The following is a 21143-nucleotide window of genomic DNA, read 5'->3' on the forward strand; positions in this document are numbered from 1 at the left end:
TGTTGTAAAGACTTGCTAGAACATTGACAATGGTTGTCAATGGTGTAAGTGAATTTAAGTGTAGATATTAATTAATATAAAAATGTATTTTTTCATGTTGCATAGTGTTCACTAAATGTGGTGTGGCATTACTGCTCAATAATCAATTTAAAGTGTGAGAGTACTTTTTCTCTGTAAGCAGGTTTTGCTACTACTGTATGTTCTCCTTTATTTTTTAGGTCTGAAAACGTTGTGGCAGGAAGGTTGATTTCTGTCTAATGCTGTCTAGCATAGAGTCTTTTTTTTAAGACTGTTTCAAAGATGAGAGGGGCATGGCAAAACTTTTATTTTTTCAGCTGCATAAAATGGCAGCTTTCACTGTTCATATATGAAAGATATAGCTAAGGTGGAAGTAAAGGGATACCAAAGGACAACCTATAGTATCAGTGTGGCAACTACCCCTCTACCTTTAACTTGTTGTAAAATAGTTACTTAGCACTTAAGTACCAGAATATCCATTCCAATCTGCAAATTTCACAGTTCTACAGGAAAGTGTCGTCATCGTGTTTCAAAAGGAAGCTAAATACAAAAACTTAATGCTTGAGTCAGACTTGTACCAACAAAAGCCAGGAAACTCAAAATTAAAGCTGAGATTCTTAGTTCTTGTCTGTAAATTTCCTGCCTTTTAAGACTGATTTAGACTGTGCTTGTAAACTTTGATTTTAGGGGATTTAACTATGCAGTTCCCCAAGAAACGGATGAGTGTGAAATTTCAAACTCCTTGTATGTCCTCCTAGCTATTCGCTTTATAGATCTATAGGAGCATTGTTCTCATCCCTTCTCTTTTTGACGTGACCTTATGATTCTTCTTGCGCTTGCAGTGATCACTCTATTGCTTGGGCCTGCGTTTATTTAAGGGACAGTAGCTTGGTCAAAGGGAACTTTTAATGTTTCTAAGTCTTTGTTATTTCCTTCAGCAGAGTAGGGGAGGGCTGATTAAGCAACAACTTCCTAACTGCTAAACTTGGCTAGCAAGACATTTTGTCCATAGGGCACTTCAGCATTTTACACTAATTACACTGTTAATTGCTTTCTGTCCTTGTCTTAAGCAGACTTTTGTAATGAACTGTAAGTCTCAATGTTTTCTCTGCTTTTAATAAAAACTGGTTCTAACCACAATACATCACAATATGTTGAAGTTTTTATTTGTCTAGATGAATAGTTCTGATGACTGGCAAGAGAATCTCTGAGCAAAGCATGAGAGTAGGATGCAGGAACATCTGAATTATTCCAGATTTTAGATGAACAAATTTACTGTGTTTCCAAAATCCATAAAGCAGGAGTCATAAAACCTTGCAGAGATGTGGAAAAGCTGATTCATTTTGCGAGGGAAGGGAGTCATTGGGAAATATTACTAAAGTACCTTTATTTATTTTTGTTTGTTTATTAGTATTTGCGCTTTAATAGTTCTATGCCAAATGCATATAGTCATGACAAGTAATTAAATGGAGCATTTTAGTGTACTGTGATGAAAAATCAAATTATTTTTATTATTTTACTCATTACCCAAACTGCTTTCATCTTTCTACAGGGTGTTTAATAAGCAATCAGTAAACAGCATCCATACATCCCATGGTAACTTATCTCAGTGTTCAGGAGATTTTCCTACCCATACATTAGATGATGTGGGAAGCCCAATTTATCATCGTTCACAAAAGATTGGAGAGAAGAGATCTTCCAGTAGTACAGATATCCAAGGTAGTTCTTTTCTGTTTCAGTGTTTAGATAATAATGTCAGGAGGAAAAAAAGAAGGTTCTTGATATCTTATTGTCAAGAAACTTAGAGTTGAGGGTGCAGGGGAAACTGCATTTTTAAGTTTGAAATTTAAAAATAGTGTATGTACTTGAATATAAGACCAAATGGAAAACTGTCTTTACAATTTGATGAGAAAGATGAGATGAGATGCCACTCATCAGCAAATACTGTTAAACTTAATGTACTAAGCTGTTTGGATAAAAGATGTTTAACACTAACATTTAAGAATCTTCTAATATTTTTATAAGCTGTTTTGCAAAAACACGAGTGTCAAGTCTGTAAAATTCCTTTTCCTACATGCCGAACATGCTTTGGGTCTTCAGTGTATATTTCATCTTCATTTAACTTTTCCAATATTTTCCTATTCTGACTACAGTAAAATTTCAGTAAAGAATTTTCAACCTCATTTTGTCTTTGACACTTGGATTTTTGGGATTTTCTTTTTAAAAGCAATCCGAGGGCCACCACCATTCAGGTCGTGGTCAGTTGGCAACCAGAGTGGAGGAATGTGCAGTGATTCTGAAAGTGCAGGGGGAAGCAGTGAGTCACGATCCATGGATTCGCCGTCTGCTAGCCCAGGTAAAGGTCACCCACAGCTATACTGATCTGAAATCTCTTCTTTGGCTCTTAATGGAGAGATCGCAGATTATTTAAGAAATGTTAAGAGACCAAGCATTTGAGTAGAGGTGATATTTTCCCACTTTTTTTCCATTTTCTAGGCGATTTTAAAAGGCGACTTCCCCGAACACCTTCTACTGGTACTATGTCATCTGCAGATGATCTTGATGAAAGAGAACCACCTTCTCCTTCAGACTGTGGTAATGTAATTTCCATACCCGAAGTCCTTATAAGATGCCCTGAATGTGATTCTTCTGTGTTTTAGCATAACTTTCTCAGTATATTAATGTTGTGATTGCCCACAGTACTGTTCTTCAAATCAGTGTGCATCTGTATGAGGTTGAGAGCTGAAAAATAAGAGTCAGGTCACTTCTGTGAAACAGTACGGAATGTCTTCATACATTTAGGTTAAATATGTAGCCAGCCTTTGAATATTTCTAGTGCCTTTATCCTCCTAAGGTAAAGGTCAGTGATCCCTGAAACAAGCTATATTGTCATCGTTTATCTTCTAGTACAAGCTTTTACTTTGAAGTATCTGGCATGGACAATTATTTGATCTGTGAGACAGTTGGAATTAAATGTACTAAACCTTTGACATGCAGGAAAAAAAATACTAAAATATGTAGGACTTGACTATTTGATTCTACCTTTATGCAAGATTATTTGATAGTGTATGCCTGTTATACAGACTATAACATTGTTTTACTTTCTTGGAATGGAAATAATGTTACTTGCTTTTAGTTGTAATTACTTAGAAATCTATGTTCTACGGCATAGTTCTTAAAGAAAACATCCCACTATTGCATCTAACTAAACATTAGAATATTCAACATAAAAATTTTGCCTCTAGGTTTGAATGATCTGACATCGGAAAATGCAAATTCTCCAGGACCTTTTAGAAATGCTAATATGTCTAAAGCAGCACAAACACACAAGCTACGAAAGTTGAGAGCTCCATCTAAATGCAGAGAATGTGACAGCTTAGTAGTATTTCATGGAGCTGAATGTGAGGAGGTAAGTGCTCCTTGGGATTTTTGTGAAGTTGGGAGTCTTGGAAACTTTGTACTTAAACTTTAATGTTTAAGTTATGCGATCTTTGTGGCTCATGGAATGATGAACAAAAAGCAAACAGCACCACATACCAGTGAATCTTTTTTTTTTTTTTTCTTTTTTTCCTCACATATGGCATGAGAAGCACTGGAGAGATCTCTTATGTCAGATTGTGTCAAACTTTTTTTTTTTTTTTTTTTTTTTTTTCTCCCCTCCAGTGTTCACTTGCATGCCATAAAAAGTGTTTGGAGACTTTAGCTATTCAATGTGGGCACAAAAAACTTCATGGAAGGCTTCACTTGTTTGGAGTGGAATTTGCCCAAGCTGCTAAAAACATTCCTGATGGCATTCCTTTCATCATCAAAAAGTGTACTTCTGAAATTGAAAGCAGAGCCCTTAATGTAAAGGTATGCCTAAGTTTACTTACAAAATTTTAAGTACCTCGGGTGTGGGAGAGGAACCCTTAACACAGGAATACTGCACTGTTGTTCTCATGTTTCTGTCTTACACTTGCCATTAGAAGGAAAATAGAATTTGCTGGTCTCTTATTTCAGGGCATCTACCGTGTGAATGGAGCCAAGTCAAGAGTTGAAAAACTCTGTCAGGCTTTTGAAAATGGAAAGGATTTGGTCGAACTCTCAGAACTCTATGCCCATGACATCAGCAATGTTCTCAAGTTGTATCTCCGCCAGGTATAAACTCTAGAGCATGGAAGAGAAAAACAAGTAACATAATAAACTTTAGTTGCAGAATTGCTGGAAGAAATTATCTTCCTCTTGTTCTGAAGATGAAACGAACGTGTTTTATATTTGCATGTTCTCACATGGCGACTGATAGGGCACTGAAAACTGAGGTTACTGACCACTGGCACTACAATTTGGATTCTTCTTGGGCATGGATTTTTCCTAAATGCCAGTACACTACACAAACCAGGCATTTGTTTATCAACTTTGTGAGGCTTAGTACTTAAAACCTTGTGGTTACTTTATTTGCTTTGTTTCATATGAAGCTTAAACTATTCCCATACTCTTGTTTCAAAAAGCAGGCAAATGCTAATTCATTGCTAATAAAACTTTGATTAAACACTCATGCAAGTCATGATGTGCTTGTTAAAACAGCTTATCATTCTTTTTCACTGAAAATGGAATTTCAGGGCTTTACAAATGGGTTATCCAAAAGGGATTCAGTGAGTATCTGAAAAGATGAGTTGCCCAATGACTGAGTTGCTCTAGAAACTTCTTCCCCCTGAAGAAGCAATCCTTAGCTGCCTTAGGGCCTGTCATGTTCCATTCCTCACACTGCCTGTCACAGATAAGCATTCTTAAGAGCATTCCAAATCCCATGATCCCCATTAAGTGCTTTTTGAGATACTACAAAGATGAATTTTGATTTTATTTATTTTTTAATGGTGGCTTTTTCATGTGATAGCATTTTTTATATATCATGCTTTGGTGGGTTCAGGCACCGTGCTGCATTTTGAATAAATTCCATTTTGCAATACTTTTTCTGGATAATGATTTCCCCCAGTCTTATTACATCCTGTGGCTAATCAGTTTGCAATTTTTAGATAGGCCTGCTCCCTTGAAAAAGGGGGAGACGAGAGGGTGACCTGGAATTTCTTCATGTTGTTAATATTGTATTGAAATGGGTTTTACATACAAAAATCTGATGCCGCGCAATTTTTAAGACGTGCCCATGCAATTTTTAAGACTTGCCCGAAGTGTGATGTGAGGGTACTGAATGTAGCAGCCCAAGAAGCATAATAATCTCTCAGAAATGTTGCAAAACTAAAATTCTATTGTGTGTTGCAAATGAGTTTACTTTCTTTGTTGATTTTTGACATGTATATCTCTACTGAAGTATCATTTCACGGATGTGGTGTCTCTTCTATGTTAAGAGCCAAGTTCTTATTTCCTCAGCTTCCAGAACCCTTGATTTTGTTTCGACTTTACAATGAATTCATTGGACTTGCAAAAGAAAGCCCGAATATTAATGAGGAATTGGATGCTAAACAAGCTAGTCCCAGATCAAAGAAAAGACAGTCAATCTGTATTGAGCTGAACAGGATCATCATTAAAATTAAAGATCTTCTCAAGCAGCTGCCTGTGCCAAACTATAACACACTTCAGTACCTTATAGGACACCTTCACAGGTGAGAAGATTGATATACAAACTGTATGTTGAAAGATATTTTTTTATATGCTACTCAGAAGCTCTTGAACACTTCGGATGTCTTTAGAGGAAAAAGCCTCAGGGTTTGTGTGCATCTTTCACTTTGTTTATTCCCCAAATACGTCGTGTTGTGTTCCCGGGTCCTATGCCCTTATACACTTATGACAGAATTTAACTTGGGCAGTTAAAGTCTTTTCCAGGCTCCTGGTCCTTTAGAGCAGGAAAAAAAAAGTGTGTATTTTTGCATCTCGACCACTGTCCCAAAGTGCTTTTGAAATAGCAGAGACTTTGTAGCTTGCCTCACACTTAATACTGTTGAGTTGAGGCCCTGAACTGTAGCCGAGATCCTGAATTCTAACCTTTACTTCCCAATCTGTGTGAACAGGTCCCGGTTCTGGTGTTCCAAGAGATAAGACACAGCAGAAATGTTTTTATTTTTGTTTCCCTGAAGCTGTGGTTAGGCAGCTATTGCTTTGCCATTCTATACTTACATTCTAAACTTGTGGCTGCCATGAATTCCCTTTAGAAAATGGAAGGATCTTGCTAAATTTGACTCAGTTATCAATTTAGGTGGCAAAAACTTTTGCAGGTGGACATTTATAGAAAATTGTTCATATTTAAACCATTATACCCATAGAGGGCTCTAGTTCTTTCTGTTCTGGGGAAATTATATATGGAGAGTAGGTTGCTCTATTTTTTTTTCTCAATTTAATGAGTTCTTGGCTAAAGTAAAAATGGGAAAAATAAAAGAAGGTGGGAAAGAGCTGTGCTCCATTATGCTTGTTTGTCTGCTGGCTTCAGGGTCAGCAACTGAAAACTACTGGCAGTTGTGTTTTAAGGATTTGACCCAAGTATGGTAGTGATCTGGTCACTATCTATTATCGAAAAAATGGAAATTGAATCATAGTTGGTGGTAATTATTTCCAATTATGTTTATTTTTTCTCTTCTCACACAGGGTTACAGAACAGTCTGATGAAAATAAAATGTCAGCCCGCAATCTTGGCATAATATTTGGCCCAACGCTGATCAGGCCGCGTCAGACGGATGCTACGGTTTCTCTGTCATCGCTTGTGGATTATCCGCACCAGGCCCGGGTAGTAGAGCTGCTCATCACACACTATGAGAAGATATTTGACGTTTCATTGCAACCGCTTCTGAATGCGTCTCAGTCAGAAGAAACTGCCCTTACAATTGGAGTTGCTTTATCAACAGAAGAGAGGGAGCCACAGCAGCAAAGGAAGTCGTTAGTTGCTGTAAAGGAAGTGAGTGACTTCTCGAACTGAGCGATGTTGCCTGCGTCATCTTGTGTTAAATGTTGCAGAGTTCCAAAGAACACTTCAGTGAACATCACGGGTGGTAGTGGGTGGTTCTTGCTTGGTCAGTTGCCTTTTGATTAAGGAATGCTTTTTTTTGTTCTCATTTTCTTTTGCTCTGATTTTTTTCACAGAGTATTCTGCTAGCTCCAACTGAGAGCAGAGTTTCGGAAGCAGTTTCATTGGTTTTGGAATCGGACAATAGCAAGAATGCAAAAGAGCAAGAAGATGCATCTGGAACTGGTTAATGAGTTTTTATATATTTTGGGGAGTGTGGGTAAATACCATTGCGAATGCATTATATTTAAGAGCTGCTCTTGGATTGTAAGTGGGGGACATAAGTGGGAAACTACCTGTCACTGCTTAAGACTCTGCTTTATTTTGGAGGAGGGGTAAAATATTACATCTTTCTAAAAGCCTTCAAGAAAGCTGTGTGTTTGGAATCAAATTGTAATATATTTAGTAAGAAAGCACAGCAGTGACTTGCTTTTTATTTTCTTTTAAACAAGATCACTATGCTGTCACTGTAGACTATTCACTGGATTTCTGAAACCAACTATAATGCTATAAACCAGTATCCAGCAATTAGTGTTTTGATGGTTGCTTTCCCCCCTAGGACTTGTATCATTGCCACTCAGTGGGACTAAGCTAGAAGGCTCTGGAAAGAATAGTTCTCTGGAAGAATCATCGGCTGCCAGCGTTTTGGATATTCATACTTTTGCTCCAAATGAGTCAGGTTTGCTGAGATTGTTAATATGCAGCAGTTGATTTTAATGCAAATACAGAATATTTTATTCAGGAGTAACTATAAATGGTTTGTTTTAATTATACTGAAATTTTCCCTTGTCCCGCTGCTGGTACCAGTTAAGTCTATAAGTGGTTCAGCCATCTGAACACATCCAGTCTTCTGAACTGAAAATATCCAAGGGTGGGAAAGCACCTGTGTGTTTTTATTTTGTTGTTTTGTCTAAGTCATTTTTGTTTAGCCTTTCTTGGTTGCATCTGTCCAGTATGAGTTTTACTGCTACTGAAGTGCTACTAGTTGGCTAGGCTAGGATACTCCTAGTATATATGAAAGGCTGTGCTGTGTTCTGTTAGAATACTAGCTGCCAAAGGATCATAACCAAGTTTAGTCATGCTAATTTCTCTATATACTTGGTGCAAAGATTCAGTAACACCTATTTGTGTACTTGTAGGTGATGCTGTGAGCTCAGCTTCAGAGAGAGACGACGATTCATTTGCTTCTGTAGGCGAAGACAGCTGTAAAACAAACTTATTTCCTGTAAAACCCAACCGGCAAATTACCAAAGTTCCATTGCGGATTCCAAGGACAAAACCAGCTATTCGCCCTGTGAGCTTACCTGTAGACCGGATACTTCCTCCGTGTGTTTTGAATGAAAGAAATTCACGAAATGCAGGAGCAGTGAGTCCAGAGAAGCTTGGCAGGAGCCCTACTATTGAAGAGGTTTCAGAGGTGAAATCACTCCCTACTGTTAATACTTGCTGCAGACTTTCTTGTTACGATCCCCAGACTCTACGAAAGACTTGGGACAAACAATATAAACAATATGATATAACAGCAAGGACAGCAATGATTGTGACTAATGTGCCTCAGGAGAACCGAGCACTTGAGAGTGGAACTGCAGGTGCCTTATCTTCCTCGTGCAGTGTCAGTAACAATTCAGTTAATGCCATTCTTCCTAGTAAGCCATACTCTATTTCTCTCAGATCAGGAAGAACAACAGAAGGGAATGGTCCTGATACCCATCCTCTTGCTGCCTTCAGGGCACCAAGAACATTGCAGCCTCCCCCTGGGACATTTTATAAACCACCCTCTAACAAGTCAAAACAGAATGAAGAGGGTTCTTCTGCTAAAGCTTGTTTACTAGCCAGTGCTAGCACTGTGCTTCCCCAGGACAATGCTGTGAATCTGGACGGGAGCGCCGCACTTCTGTCGGGTGATCCCGTAAAAAATACAAGTGAACAAAAAACTAGCTCAGAGGATATTCACCCTGCAGATCTGAAGCCTACTTACCAGAGACTGCGACCAAAAAGGATCCAAGAGCTAGAACACAGGGAAGCTCACTTCGTGTAGGGTGCAAATTCTTCTTGGACTGCTATGCAAGTATTGACCTTGCCAGTGGAGGCTTTGCTTTTCCCCTTTATCCTTTGCCTTCATTAGAGAATCCCATTTTTGTGCCATATTGGAGTTATTTTTATATATGCAGCGTTTTAAAAATGGGGGGAGGGGGGATTGTAAAGGAAATAAGTTTTCATTTTGTAACTAAGTAGGTTTTCATAAAGATTTATTGCATTCCCAGTCTAGATGCAGCTAATAGGCTCATTGGATAAGACACTGAGCTTCATTCCATAGTATGGAATGAAGTGCTTATTCATAGAGAAACAACTGTTGCATAGCCATGAAAGGAGCCATTTTTCTGTATAAACCATGTAATAAAAATGGAAAGCTTGATGTTTGCCGTCTAAGCATAAACCAAAGCTTGTGCTTTGCTCTGTTAAAGCATTTGTTCAGTTTTCTAATCTGTGCAATTAAAGCTTTGCTCCAGACTTGCATACTGGCCAACATGGCCCATAATTATGTATCATATGTGTATATTTTAGGCAGATGTGATCATCTATTGCCAGTTTTCTATGTTGTCACTTTAATGCTTTTTTGTACAGCGAGATGCACTTACTGAGCTTTACTTTTCAGAAGCAGCAATCAATCCACTTCTGGTTTCTTATATAGCCTAATAAGTGGGGGCAAACGTGCACAGTCGGCTTGGTTTGGATGCCCTTAGGGAGAATATCACTGTAATGGTGGCTGTCTCAGCTGCACGAAAGGCAGTGTGTTTGCTTGCTGTAGATCAGTTTCACCACTTAACCTGGTATAACTGAAATGAAGAGCATGGGTTCCAAGTTTCAGTGAAGAAGCTGAAAATAACCAAAAATTTGCATTAGTAGGTGCATCTAATGGTTTTCACTTTGTGTTAAATGGTTTTTATGTGTATACACTGTTATATTTGCTTTAAAATATATTAACTTGTTAACATTTCAGTGACTCTATGCTTTTTATATGTAACTTATTAAAATATGGATATTTGGCCTTTGCAATAGTTCCATACCTTCATGGAGTCTGTCTTGGGAGGGGGAGGACTTTTAATAATTAGAATATAATTGCAATTGGTTGGACCCTCTCTCACATATTACAGAGTACAGTTACTTTAGTATGGTAGTGTTAAAGATGAGAACCAAAAGAAGAACCAATCCCTCAGAGGATACAGAAAGCAAAGAATCCCTTTCATGCTTTAGAGAGCTAAATTTACTTCATCCTGAAGCGCTCAATTCCTCTTGTCCATACAAAATACTTCTAATCCTGCACTGATTTTTAGTTTCTAGGACAAAAGAAATTTAGCTCCTAAATTCTTATCACCTTAGCAGGGAAGAGAAGCTTGTCTGCTTGGAAAAATCATGCTACTGTTGGATGGTTCTGGTCATGCTAACATCGTTCTTTAGGGAGCTGTATCATAATGAAGGAAAGCCTGAAGAAACTGTAGACACTATTTCAGCAAGACTACTCTTGCAAGTTGTGTAAGAGGAGAGGTGAAGGCTTCTCGACATAAACGAGAGCTTGTTGCACTTGCAAAAGAGAAAAGGTAATTAAAAAAGGCTGCTTAATAAGCAGAAAAAGTTACTGAAATCTAGAGGTATCATAGCAGTACTAGTGAGCAGCCTGTGAAAGGATGGTGCTGATAAGTATAGACAGGACCACAAGCTGGCAAATTCTGTGAACTGCAATTAAATCTATTGTTTTTTAAAAATATATCAGAAATATTTTAGTATTGTGTATATGCCAATGGCTTAGGACAGTCTAATAAAAACTTAAGTTTCATACTTCCAGTTCATGGCCTTCAGTTAATGGTTTCCTAGGTCTAGATGGATAGAGCATCTCCAGATCTAAGCTTTAGTTTTAATGCAATGTATACTAATCTGTGAGAAAGTATTCAAGTAGCAGCCAGGAGCACAACTTGGTTAAACACAGGTTGAGTTGATGTAGTCCTTGTGTACCACCAGCTTCCACGTTTCACTTGTGTCAAGCACTTCTGCTGTTTTCAATGTGCTTCAGATCTTTGTTCGGCCTTTCTCATTAGGCCACCGCAAGCGAGTCTGTTTCTCAGCAACCTGCTGTGTCCTGACTTTGGTGCCAAATGCACTTTGGTGCATTCGGATGATGTTGAAAAGGAGTGGTCATCTGGGCATTTCTCAAACAGTTATTTGAAAAGCAAATCTCACTTGAAAACTTCAAGTGGGCATCAATGAATCCTTAGGCCCAGCATCTTTGAGCTATTGCCACATTGTTTGTTTGGTACTATTGTCAGCCATACAAAGTAGTTGCTGAAAATAAGTGTGTTAAGAATCTGTTGACTTACAGCAGAGACAGAATTTTAGGCCCAGTAGTGGAAGGATTCTGTGAAATTTTTGTGTGAATTGTAATTAATTTGGGCTAACAAGGCTGTCAGAAACAAGCTCTTTGGCTTTGTAGAAGGAGGCTGGTCAGGAGCCTTGCCACCTACTCTGCCTTCTCACATTCAGGGGTCAAGCAAGAGACCAAAGAACGGTGCAAGAAATCCCCCCAAAGCTGGGCACGTCATGGTGGAGGAGCAAGGATGATGGCAGGTGTGGTACTGTAGGTGGTTTCCTATAGAGAGGTTAGTGGGTGGAAGTCAAGGTGAAATCTCCTTAATTCGGGTGACTCTGACTGGGAGCAGGTAGCTTAGGAAGACTGAGCCTTCCCTTTCCTTTTCAGGAAATAGGACTCAAAATCACCTGCCAGTCTTGCAGGCAGTGGTGCATTTCTGACAAGGCTGTTGTGGCCACTGAGCCTGTGGGCCTAGGAGCTGCTGTGGGGATTAGTTAGGCAGTGTCTGATAGGAAGAAGCTTCACCTGTCCTTGAGGACAGTGTCCTGCAGTATCTGCCTGCATGGATGAATATTTCAACAGCTTTGCCAGGTTTGGGTACTATAATGCTATATTACCATGTTAGGAAAAAATTTCACTCTTAAAAGATGAATTGTGTATGTCTTAGTTTTGGGAATAACCTCTAAATGCTCTAACATCCTAAAGCGTGATAGAACTGAAAGAGTTACCACATTAAAGTGTGATAGAGCTGAAAAAGCTAATATGTCTTCTCTGAAGTGAAAGCCTTCATGTGAAGACTGGAAAGCACTGGTGTGATCCTGTTTTGTGCAGTCCCTGTGCAGGCAGGACATTTTAAAAGCTGCCATCCTCTGAAAAACATTTCTTCACCCTCTGTGAAGAAATCGGCCCCATGTTGGGGACAGCAGGGGGGTGCTGCACCTGTTTCCTGCATGCAGCAGGGAAGGACACTGCCTCGGGCCTAACCCTTCCAGAACTTTCTCTGCCTGAGTACAGGCTGTAAATGGGAAGTGAGGGGATGGTGTTTGGCCAGTATGGGCTGGGATGCAGTTTTCTCAGCACTAAGGTGTTATTTTATTTTCTTGGAAAATGTTGTAACTTGGAGTTTGTCTTTATCTGCTGTTCCTCCAAAACTAGTAAAAAAGCTTGGCTTCAAGCCCAGGTTTCTTTCACGTGGGTTGGTGTGCTGTGCCGTAGCCTGCCCTTCTGCTCTGCGAGGAAACGTCTTCCCATGGCCTCCCTGCGCCATGCACAACGCAGAAACTGCTGCTCGGGGCAGGGGTTGTGGCCAGGTGGTGTCTGGGGAAGGGCAGGGGTAGGACGTGACCATGGAGAACCCTACCCTTGAGGCAGGGGAGCCTTAAGCCTGGTGGGAAAAGTCTTTGGCTTTCCTTTTGACTGGAAATGTCACTAATGCTCCCTTTTGTTTCTCTAGATTGTGATGCAGATGTCCCAAGGCCTGATGTTTGACATAGCTGATTTGCAGCGATTCTACCCACCTGCCCCAGGTGACAGGACTCTGGGGTCATGCAAAGTGTGCCTCCCCATGTGGCTTACCCTCGGGGAGGAAGCCTGACTGTGTCAGATTTGCTTGGTAATTACGTTCTCTGAAGTTGTATTGCACTCACCTCATCCTTCTTAAAGCTTTGGCAGGAAACTGCAGTCCTTGAGAGCCTGACCTAATTAGTCGTGACAGCTCTTTGTTTAGCAGGGCCCCTAAGGTCACCAGAGCTATGGTTCCAAGACCATCTTTTCAAACACAAGGTTTGTTCAGATCTGAAGAAAATTCTTGAAGGAAGTATCTGCTTCCTGCTACAGAGTTTATTGTGCTTATGCTGGTTGTATCATATGTTAGGTTTTTTTTTTTTTTTTTTATTCAGCAGTACTTAAACTCTCAGATTGAGCTGTTGTACCTCGAGGAGGGGATTAAAACAATCTCCTTACAGCTGAGCAGTGTTATTCTGTGAAGTGCTAACTGCATCTGAGATATGCGCTCCTTTGCAGCCAAGCTGTACATCCCTTCAGAAAGCTTTTTCTTTCCCATACCACTGCAGTGCTCACACATGAGGTAAGCTTATGTGGTAAGTTTTCCACTTCTTGTTGTTTCTGTTTAAGAAGTCCTTGTTTTGCTTGAATATCCATGAATTCTTGAGGTTCTCTAATGTGGCAAAGGGCCTGAGTTCTTCTGAAAGCTAACTGGAAATGCTCTGAGAATTCTACTGGTGTGTGAACCCTAACATCAGTTATTTAGTTCAGATCATGTTTGTGCTTCTTAAGTGACCCCCCCTTACTCAAGTTCAGAGCACACAAACCAGATTCTCCTTGGATGTTTTCTTCAGCTGCTAAGATACATTCAGTCTATGGAGCGAGACAAGAGCTCATCTGGAGTAACTCCATGAGCATATACAGGTTTGGTATTGGGTCTTAAGCACTTAACATTTTACTCTGCAGATCTGCTTTTATCAGGTTTGTCAGTGTGCACCCAGACTCAGTATGCTGGGAAGTTAGCCAAAATATTTCCGTTTTTCACTAGCAAAAATCTGTTTATTTTCTCCATGTTTACAAATAATCCTATTATATGAAAATGTAAACAGTTATAAACATGTTTCACAGAAGGGGGTTTAAGAGACAAACCTACAAATCTTCCTCAACAAATCTTTCTCAACCAAAGTTTCTGTCTGCATGCCAATTTGTCTTCACAGAAATTCTGTTTTTAATATAGTATTATGTAGGCACCTAGAAGAAGTTTTGACAGTCAGAAGAAAAATCCATCTTAAATCTTTAAGCCTTTAAAATATTTGAGAGACAAAAGCTAAGAAAATTTTCGTTCCTCTCAGGCCTCGTGATGCAATGCTTCCAGCTGTCAGAAGAGTGTTTATGTGAAGTAAATGGGATAGTGCCAGATATAAGACAACCTGCCTTCAGAGTTTGCTCTTGGTGTGCTCTGTGCTTACTTTACAGCCTTGTGCCTTGAGCAGATAGGGGTGATTAGGCTGCCACTGGGGTCTGTGAGCAGGAAAAATCTGTTTATGGTGCCACATTTCCCTGTTTTGCCATGTGGAGGAGGCTGCTCTTGGTTCTCATTATCGTTGAGTTTTAGGAATATACCTTTCCAAAGGAAGTTTCAGCAGTCCTCTTTAATTCTCACTTGTCTTGTCAGCGCTTCGCTTATATCATTGTATCAGCAACCATGTGAATGCTGCAGCTTCCTCTAGCTTCTCTGCACTTGTCTCTGCATTCTGTTCTTTTCCTCTCTTTAAGTGGCAAAACTCATTTCCTCTTTCCCTCTCCTTTATTTTTTTCCACTAGCCACCATGTCCAAGAAATACAGTTTGACACCAACATGCTACAACTTCACAAGATTTCTTTCCTTGAAGTCTCTCCATATATGTTTCATGGAAACATGTAAAATGTTTAAAACATTTGCAAAACTTCTGGTCTCGTTTTTTTTCATTGGAGTTTAAGATAGCTAGGCACAAAATTTCCTATCTATAAATCCCAGCCTGACTATGTATGTGTTAAAAAATGTGTTAGAAAATTAACTATTCGGTGATTCTGAGAAATTGCACGTGTAGTTTCCAACACACTCAGGTTTATATTTGTTTATATAAAATGTTTGCACACCCTGTCACACTGCTGCCTCAGCAAAAATGTTAGTGTTGGACTAAATGATCTCCAAAGGTCCCTTCCAACCTTAACCATTCTGTGATTCTGTGTTAATTGTGTTAGATTTTAGTGAGGCTGTGTGAGGATATTGCCCTCTATGTATGTAATGTCTTGCCAATTAAGAAGTTGACTAGTTGTTGGAAAGCACTGTTTCTGAAAATGAGCAGTATTGGCCCATAAGCACAGACGGTAGGCATGAATATGCATAGTGAAAGCTATATTTTCAGCTAATTTGTTAAATTATAATAATAATAGAAAAATACTTGCTTGTGCTGTTGGAGGTTTTTTTATAGTTTGCATTACAGCACTTAAATTTGACTTCGCAGATTGAGGAAATAAAACTAATAAAATGCTGACATTTAAAGAAGCTGGTAAAATATGGCATGTTTAGGAGAAACAAAGTGAGGTGAAGGTTTAATTAGGTATTGCCGTGACCATCATGACTTATTTGTGGCTTTGTCTTTTGTAAAGTGTGCAATCACACAATCCTATTTTAATATAACATGTATGTCAACTTTATTGCATGTAGGTGTTTGTGCATGCTATTTATATCTTAGGCAGCTTTGTGTTATCAGAGCTCTGTTGTGCACATAACTCAAGAACTACTATCAAATTTGTATTTTCATTAATTACTTTTATTCTGACGCATGTGTGGAATACCTCCTTTTTTGTAGTAAAGTAAGGATTATCAGGAAATCCTTAGAAGCTCTCAGAGAAATTGTGCACAAATTATGTTCTCCATAAACTGAACCATATTCTCCCCTCACATTTGAACTGACAGGCCCCAAACAAGCTTTCTGTTTACTTTCCAAGCAAAAATGGGTCACAGGCACCGCTGACATAGATAAACATTGAAAACAAACATGTCCCACCATCATCCAATTGTAATGTAAAAATCTAATTAGGAGAGATTAGTTTAATCTGTTAAGAGCCTTCACTGCATACATGCAGGCAGCAAGAAACAATCTGTTTTCTTGAAATAATTGAGTTTTGGTGTTAAAATGTTTGCTGACTGAAAGTATTGTCTGCCTTGGAAACAGACGCTGTGCTTGAACACAGTGTATAGCCTTGCAGCAACACTAGTTGTTCTGCACTGCCATTGATCAGCAAGGACAGATACCTCTGTGGTTACGTGGAGTCCTTCATTTCTCTGCTGAGACTCCAACAGGGTGAGCATCAGTTGTGGTATGAACATATGTCCAGCAGAAATTAGATCAAAGCCACTTTGAAAAGATGAGATTGCCTCATAATCCTTTCTGAAGCAAGACAAGTTGAAGTCAATACTTTAGGTGCAAATCTGGGCAAAGACTTGAGTGTCCTGAGATTACATTAAGCAAGGAAGCAATGTGCTAAGTGCAGTGCCCAGCAGCTGCAGCGTGGCCTGGTATCTACGCATTCGTATGCGTTAGGCTCAGTGAAGTGGGGACCCATGGGTGATTTTGAAAGGTTTCCCTGAGGCCCCGTGGAAAAAGAAATATTTTTTTGTTTGTTGTTATGGTTTTTGTTTGTTTGTTTTTAAAAATAAAGGCTAGAGTGGCACGCAGCTCCCATAATATACAAAAAGAGTCACAGGGCTCTGACAGTGAGACAGTGAAGGAAATTATGATGATGCTACACAAGGCCCGAGACTGACATGAGCCCTGGGGTTTTGTTGTTTTTGTAAGCAGTGAGAAAGATTTCTGATTTCCCAAGGTTTTATCAGCAGACATAAAAGTGAAGTAATTTGCTAGCTCAGTTACTAAGGATGATGATTCTTTATTATAATAATATTAAAGAGCATGAGAATTAAAGACTACAGTGCACTGTTCTTAACTGATGGTAATGAGTAAATCTCTGATGTCTCAGTACCCTGACGTTCAGGTTCCTCATCAAAGGCAGGAACATTCTGTAGATAATAATTAAATTCACAAGATGATGACTTAAGGAAATAAAGAGTCCAGAGAAATTTTTGGTAGCTTTTGATAAAGTGTAATTGATACAATGTAAGCAAAGTAAAGAGACTCTACTAACCATTTGGTAATCCTGAGGCTGGAAGAGTTCTTTTAGACTCTGAGATGAAATCAGGAAGGAGCTACTGCTCAAACAAGACATTTTTTCCCCTCTTGTGAACTGGAGCTTTGTCAGAGCCTTCCCATGCGTCACTATTTGCTGCTGATAGAACTGGCCCACTTTTGTTGGCCCTTACGCTCAGGTCCTTGGAAGGGAAATCTCTTCCTGCAAAAGGTAAATTATAAAACTAGATTTACTTATACCGGGGATACAAGGCACATCTCTAGTGTCTGGTCTCTTCAAGTGCATCACATTCTAAATAGTAACAAACGCATAATTTGCATTAGCTTCTTATGAAAAACTGAATAAACAATTCCTAAGTGTGGGCTTTCTTCCAGTTTAGGCAAAGGGGGTTAATATTTGTGTTAATACCCTCAACTTTTTGGAAACTACATTTCTTCTCATATCTGTGCTGTTCTTAATAACAGCTGTCTCAAGCCACCCCTGAATTTGTGAGCAGCATGCTGCTGATCTGCACCATGACTAATCGCATGAGGAGTTCATGGAGCCCCTGAGTGCATGTGGAGCTGTCAGCATATTTTTGCAAGGTACTGTTTTTATCGTGGACCTACTCCATGATTTTACTATAATGTTTTGCTCTAGTTGAGTTATTAGGACTTGAATTTAACCATGCAGTTTTATGTTAGTCTGGCTGGATGAATTCCAGACAGGAAGGGATAGTTAGGGATTGTATTTGAATTATTTCAATTTTACTTTGTTTTGCTACAGAATCCAAGGCCTGTCTCTCCACTGTCTTCTGAATTTGGTACTTAGATCCTTTTTTTTTTTTTCCTTCACTTTTTTCTTAAGTTAACCTGTCTAATTTGAATCCTGTAAGTATGGTAAAGTTGACATAGTTTATCATGTGCTTATGTGAAACTGTTCCATTTAGGAGAACAAGATTCATTCTTTTTAAATCTCAGTGAAGGTTCTATAAACAAACCCATTTGGGGAAATACAAAGGTATTCTTGTTCATTCTAAAATTAGAGATGATTCTAAAATGTGTCTGACAAGCCAAATACATATCTTAATGTTTTGTACATTGGTTACGTTTACTTTAAGTATTAATGCTGTAATTAAAATAGTTTGTTCTATGCCAAAAGGAAAAGTGTTTTTAACCTCTGAGTCATTTAACAGCATCTTAGCAACAATCAGTCTTAGAATCTTTCTCTTAGGGTGATTCCTTTGGCAATTTATGAATACTAATTAGGTTGTCAATCATTAATGAGTTGTTCATCCTATAAGGAATATCTCTCCCTATCACAAACGAGTAAGTTTTAATATATAAATGCAATCTGGATAACCTTGCTTACTGTTTTTTTGTTTGGTTTGTTTTTTTTTGCAAGGTTATTAATCCTAGCTTCTCTGCTAATACATTCTGAGTCCCAGAAAAATACTTAGTATATCTAGGGAAAACAGCCATTTAATCTGGCAGTCCTAATCCCATTTATGGCCTTGATTTGCAATTTTTTTATTGCTAACAATAGTAACAAAACTTACAGGATGGTGCCAGTAATGAGATTTTGTGGACTGACTTAGACTGTGTGTCCTAATAGAGGATCTCTTAACCAAGACAGGAACAACATGATCAATAAAGAACCAGGGGGAAGAGGAGGTCTTTGGAGGTGTGTAAATTGTACGACCTTTTCACAAGGGCATGATTTTCCTTTCACAGCTGTCACAGGGAGCTTGCAGAGTACCCATCCAGTGTGTTTAGTGGAAGGCGAGAGAGTCTGGAACAGAATTAACTTTTTTCCCACTTGTTTAGCTCTAGGATTCATGCTGCAGAGTAGCAGCACTTGGGGAGTGATGGCCTGAGAGGCTGGTTGGAAACTCCTGTGGACGTGCTGGCTGCTGCAGGCTGCTCCCTGCTGGAGCTGCCCTCAATCAGACCTATGGTGGCTTCAGATGAGAACGTTCTTATGGCCCGTCAGGAAGTTTACATGCTGGGATGTCACTAGTGACAGTAACTCTTACCATTTTTTTGATGGTGTTCAAGCAATGTTTTCCATAGGGTCCTTTCCAACAGCTAATAGATCAAAGATTGGATGAGATAAATATCTGAAGAAAAACTAGACATGTTTCTTTTCCAGCCCTGAGTATTGGGGAAAAAAATGTAGGTGTTAATTTGTAAATTTAGCCTTTTATGTTTCCGAAGTACACATTACAATAATCCTGACTGATTCTCTAGTGTCACTTTTCTGAAAAGGATGTATCTGTGTTCTGACATTTAACTTTTGAAATATTTGCTTCTGTTACTGTACGGATGTTTGCTTTTCACACAGATATAGAGTGCCCAACTTTGGAAGGATTAAAACTTAGGTATCTTGATACAGAATTTCTTTCTCAAACCTCTGTGTTCTGGTCTTTGGTCTCAGTGTGAAGTTTTCAATTAATCCCTTCCAGTATGATTGAAATAGACTTCAAATTCCATCAATGTGAAACGATCTCCCAGCCAAATCTTTTCCATTGCAGCATTATCATGATGCATATTTAGGATCCCGATACTATCTAAGCCATTAGGACCTGTTTTCAATTGCAGTACTGTGGTATTGGGCAAGATAACCAAGCTATGTATTTTCTTTGTTCCCTTAAGCCTATTTCTATTGAAGATGAGAGGTTCTTGATCCCAATGGATCCATCAAATGTTAATCCACTTACTCCCTATGACAGCAGCAGATTTTGTTGTTGGTCAGTCTTGCCACATTGCTCTGTTTGTAGCCTGAGTTATTAAGAGTTGATAGAGAGATATTGAAAACTGCAAAAATTGTTAACCTATGAAATAGGGGCATAATAGAGGTTTGGCCAGTGTCGGTTTTGTATGCAAAATCTTTCTGCAGAATTTATCACTTGTTACTTGATCACCTATAAGCAGCACAGCCAATTCTAGCTCAGTATGACCTCAAGTATTCTGCCCCAATCTCTTCCATGCTGCGTATGTTAAAAGAAATCTGCACATTCTTTAAGAACACTTTCCAGCAGGATTAGTCAGGACTGGTGCCAGCCCTTCTCCCCTGTACAGGCCTCTTCCTCCCTGGTTGAGGTCTAAATTCCTTTTCAGACCATAGAATGTGTACCTAAAATGATTTTCTGAAAGAGTCAGAGTTATTGATGGTTTTTATGATAGCTAAAGCCTACTTGGCAGATGGGACAGTTATTCAGTTCACCTATTTAAATTCTGTAAGTTATAAAGTAGGAAGTCAGTACAGGCAGCAAATTAAAATGGTTTCTTCATTTTTGAACAGGTACGTGTATCTGGCAAGTATCTATTTAGACTTACTTTTCCGATCTTGATTTTCCTTTGAAAAGAGAAGCTGATATTGGTAATGAGAATGAGTTGTGAACCTAGAAAACAGAGCATAAAATCTTATCTTAAATTCTAGATCTGCCAGATCTTAGATTCTGTTGTACCTCTACCTAAATGTCCTGGGAGTGACTTAAAAGCATAAAAATCTAAGATCTTGTTTTTTTTTTTTTTTTTTTTTTTTACTAAAATTGTTACAGTGCATTTTCCTTTGCAAAACCTATTATATCCAAGGTTTAAAGCCGTGTTAGTCAACATAGACCTATACTGTCTGAATTGAAAGCTTAATTCTGTCTTTGTAATTGATATGCAAAATAATGCTTAGTTGTAAATCCATCTTTTCTTGGAAACATTAGTTTGAAAAAAAAAGAACAGTTAATCTGATAAGTGATGCAGCAATTAACTGTGTTCATTTTTTGCAAGTTCATGATAATAATTGGAATGAACAGTAATGCTATATTTTCATTCAAAGAGATATGTTTCCTCTCTTATTTTGACACTGATAAATGTGTCAAAGGAAACATCCTCCAAACAAAAGTGTACAAATGTAAAATTTGTACAAAAGTGTACAAATGTAAAAAGTGGAGTAGGCAATGAAAGGATCTGTATGATAAAAAAAAGATAATCTCACAAAAGATTATAACAGAAACTAAACACTGTTATTTTGCTCTGAAGTCTGTTTCAGTTATTGGCTGAGAAATAAAAAGCTCTAATGCCAGGTTAACCGAGACTGAAG

The 21143-nt window shown here is 38.7% G+C and overlaps 1 protein-coding gene across 1 annotated transcript in view; it reads left to right on the forward strand.

The window, feature by feature from the left end:
• ARHGAP29 (Rho GTPase activating protein 29) overlaps window positions 1–10063 on the forward strand; it is a 45884-nt gene extending 35821 nt beyond the window's left edge. Inside the window, exons 13-23 of the mRNA XM_010216131.2 lie at window positions 1571–1737; window positions 2246–2374; window positions 2515–2613; window positions 3264–3427; window positions 3682–3870; window positions 4018–4155; window positions 5383–5615; window positions 6592–6898; window positions 7084–7192; window positions 7566–7685; window positions 8146–10063. Coding sequence (XP_010214433.2) covers window positions 1571–1737; window positions 2246–2374; window positions 2515–2613; window positions 3264–3427; window positions 3682–3870; window positions 4018–4155; window positions 5383–5615; window positions 6592–6898; window positions 7084–7192; window positions 7566–7685; window positions 8146–9044 — 2554 coding nt within the window. The 3' untranslated portion in view covers window positions 9045–10063. The remainder of the gene's footprint in view (window positions 1–1570; window positions 1738–2245; window positions 2375–2514; window positions 2614–3263; window positions 3428–3681; window positions 3871–4017; window positions 4156–5382; window positions 5616–6591; window positions 6899–7083; window positions 7193–7565; window positions 7686–8145) is intronic.
• The last annotated feature ends 11080 nt before the right edge of the window (window positions 10064–21143 follow it).

This window comes from Tinamus guttatus, unplaced genomic scaffold, assembly GCF_059628265.1.
Source record: "Tinamus guttatus ecotype Peru unplaced genomic scaffold, ASM5962826v1 Tinamus_guttatus_pri_ptg000211l, whole genome shotgun sequence".
In the NCBI taxonomy this organism is placed as follows: domain Eukaryota; kingdom Metazoa; phylum Chordata; class Aves; order Tinamiformes; family Tinamidae; genus Tinamus; species Tinamus guttatus.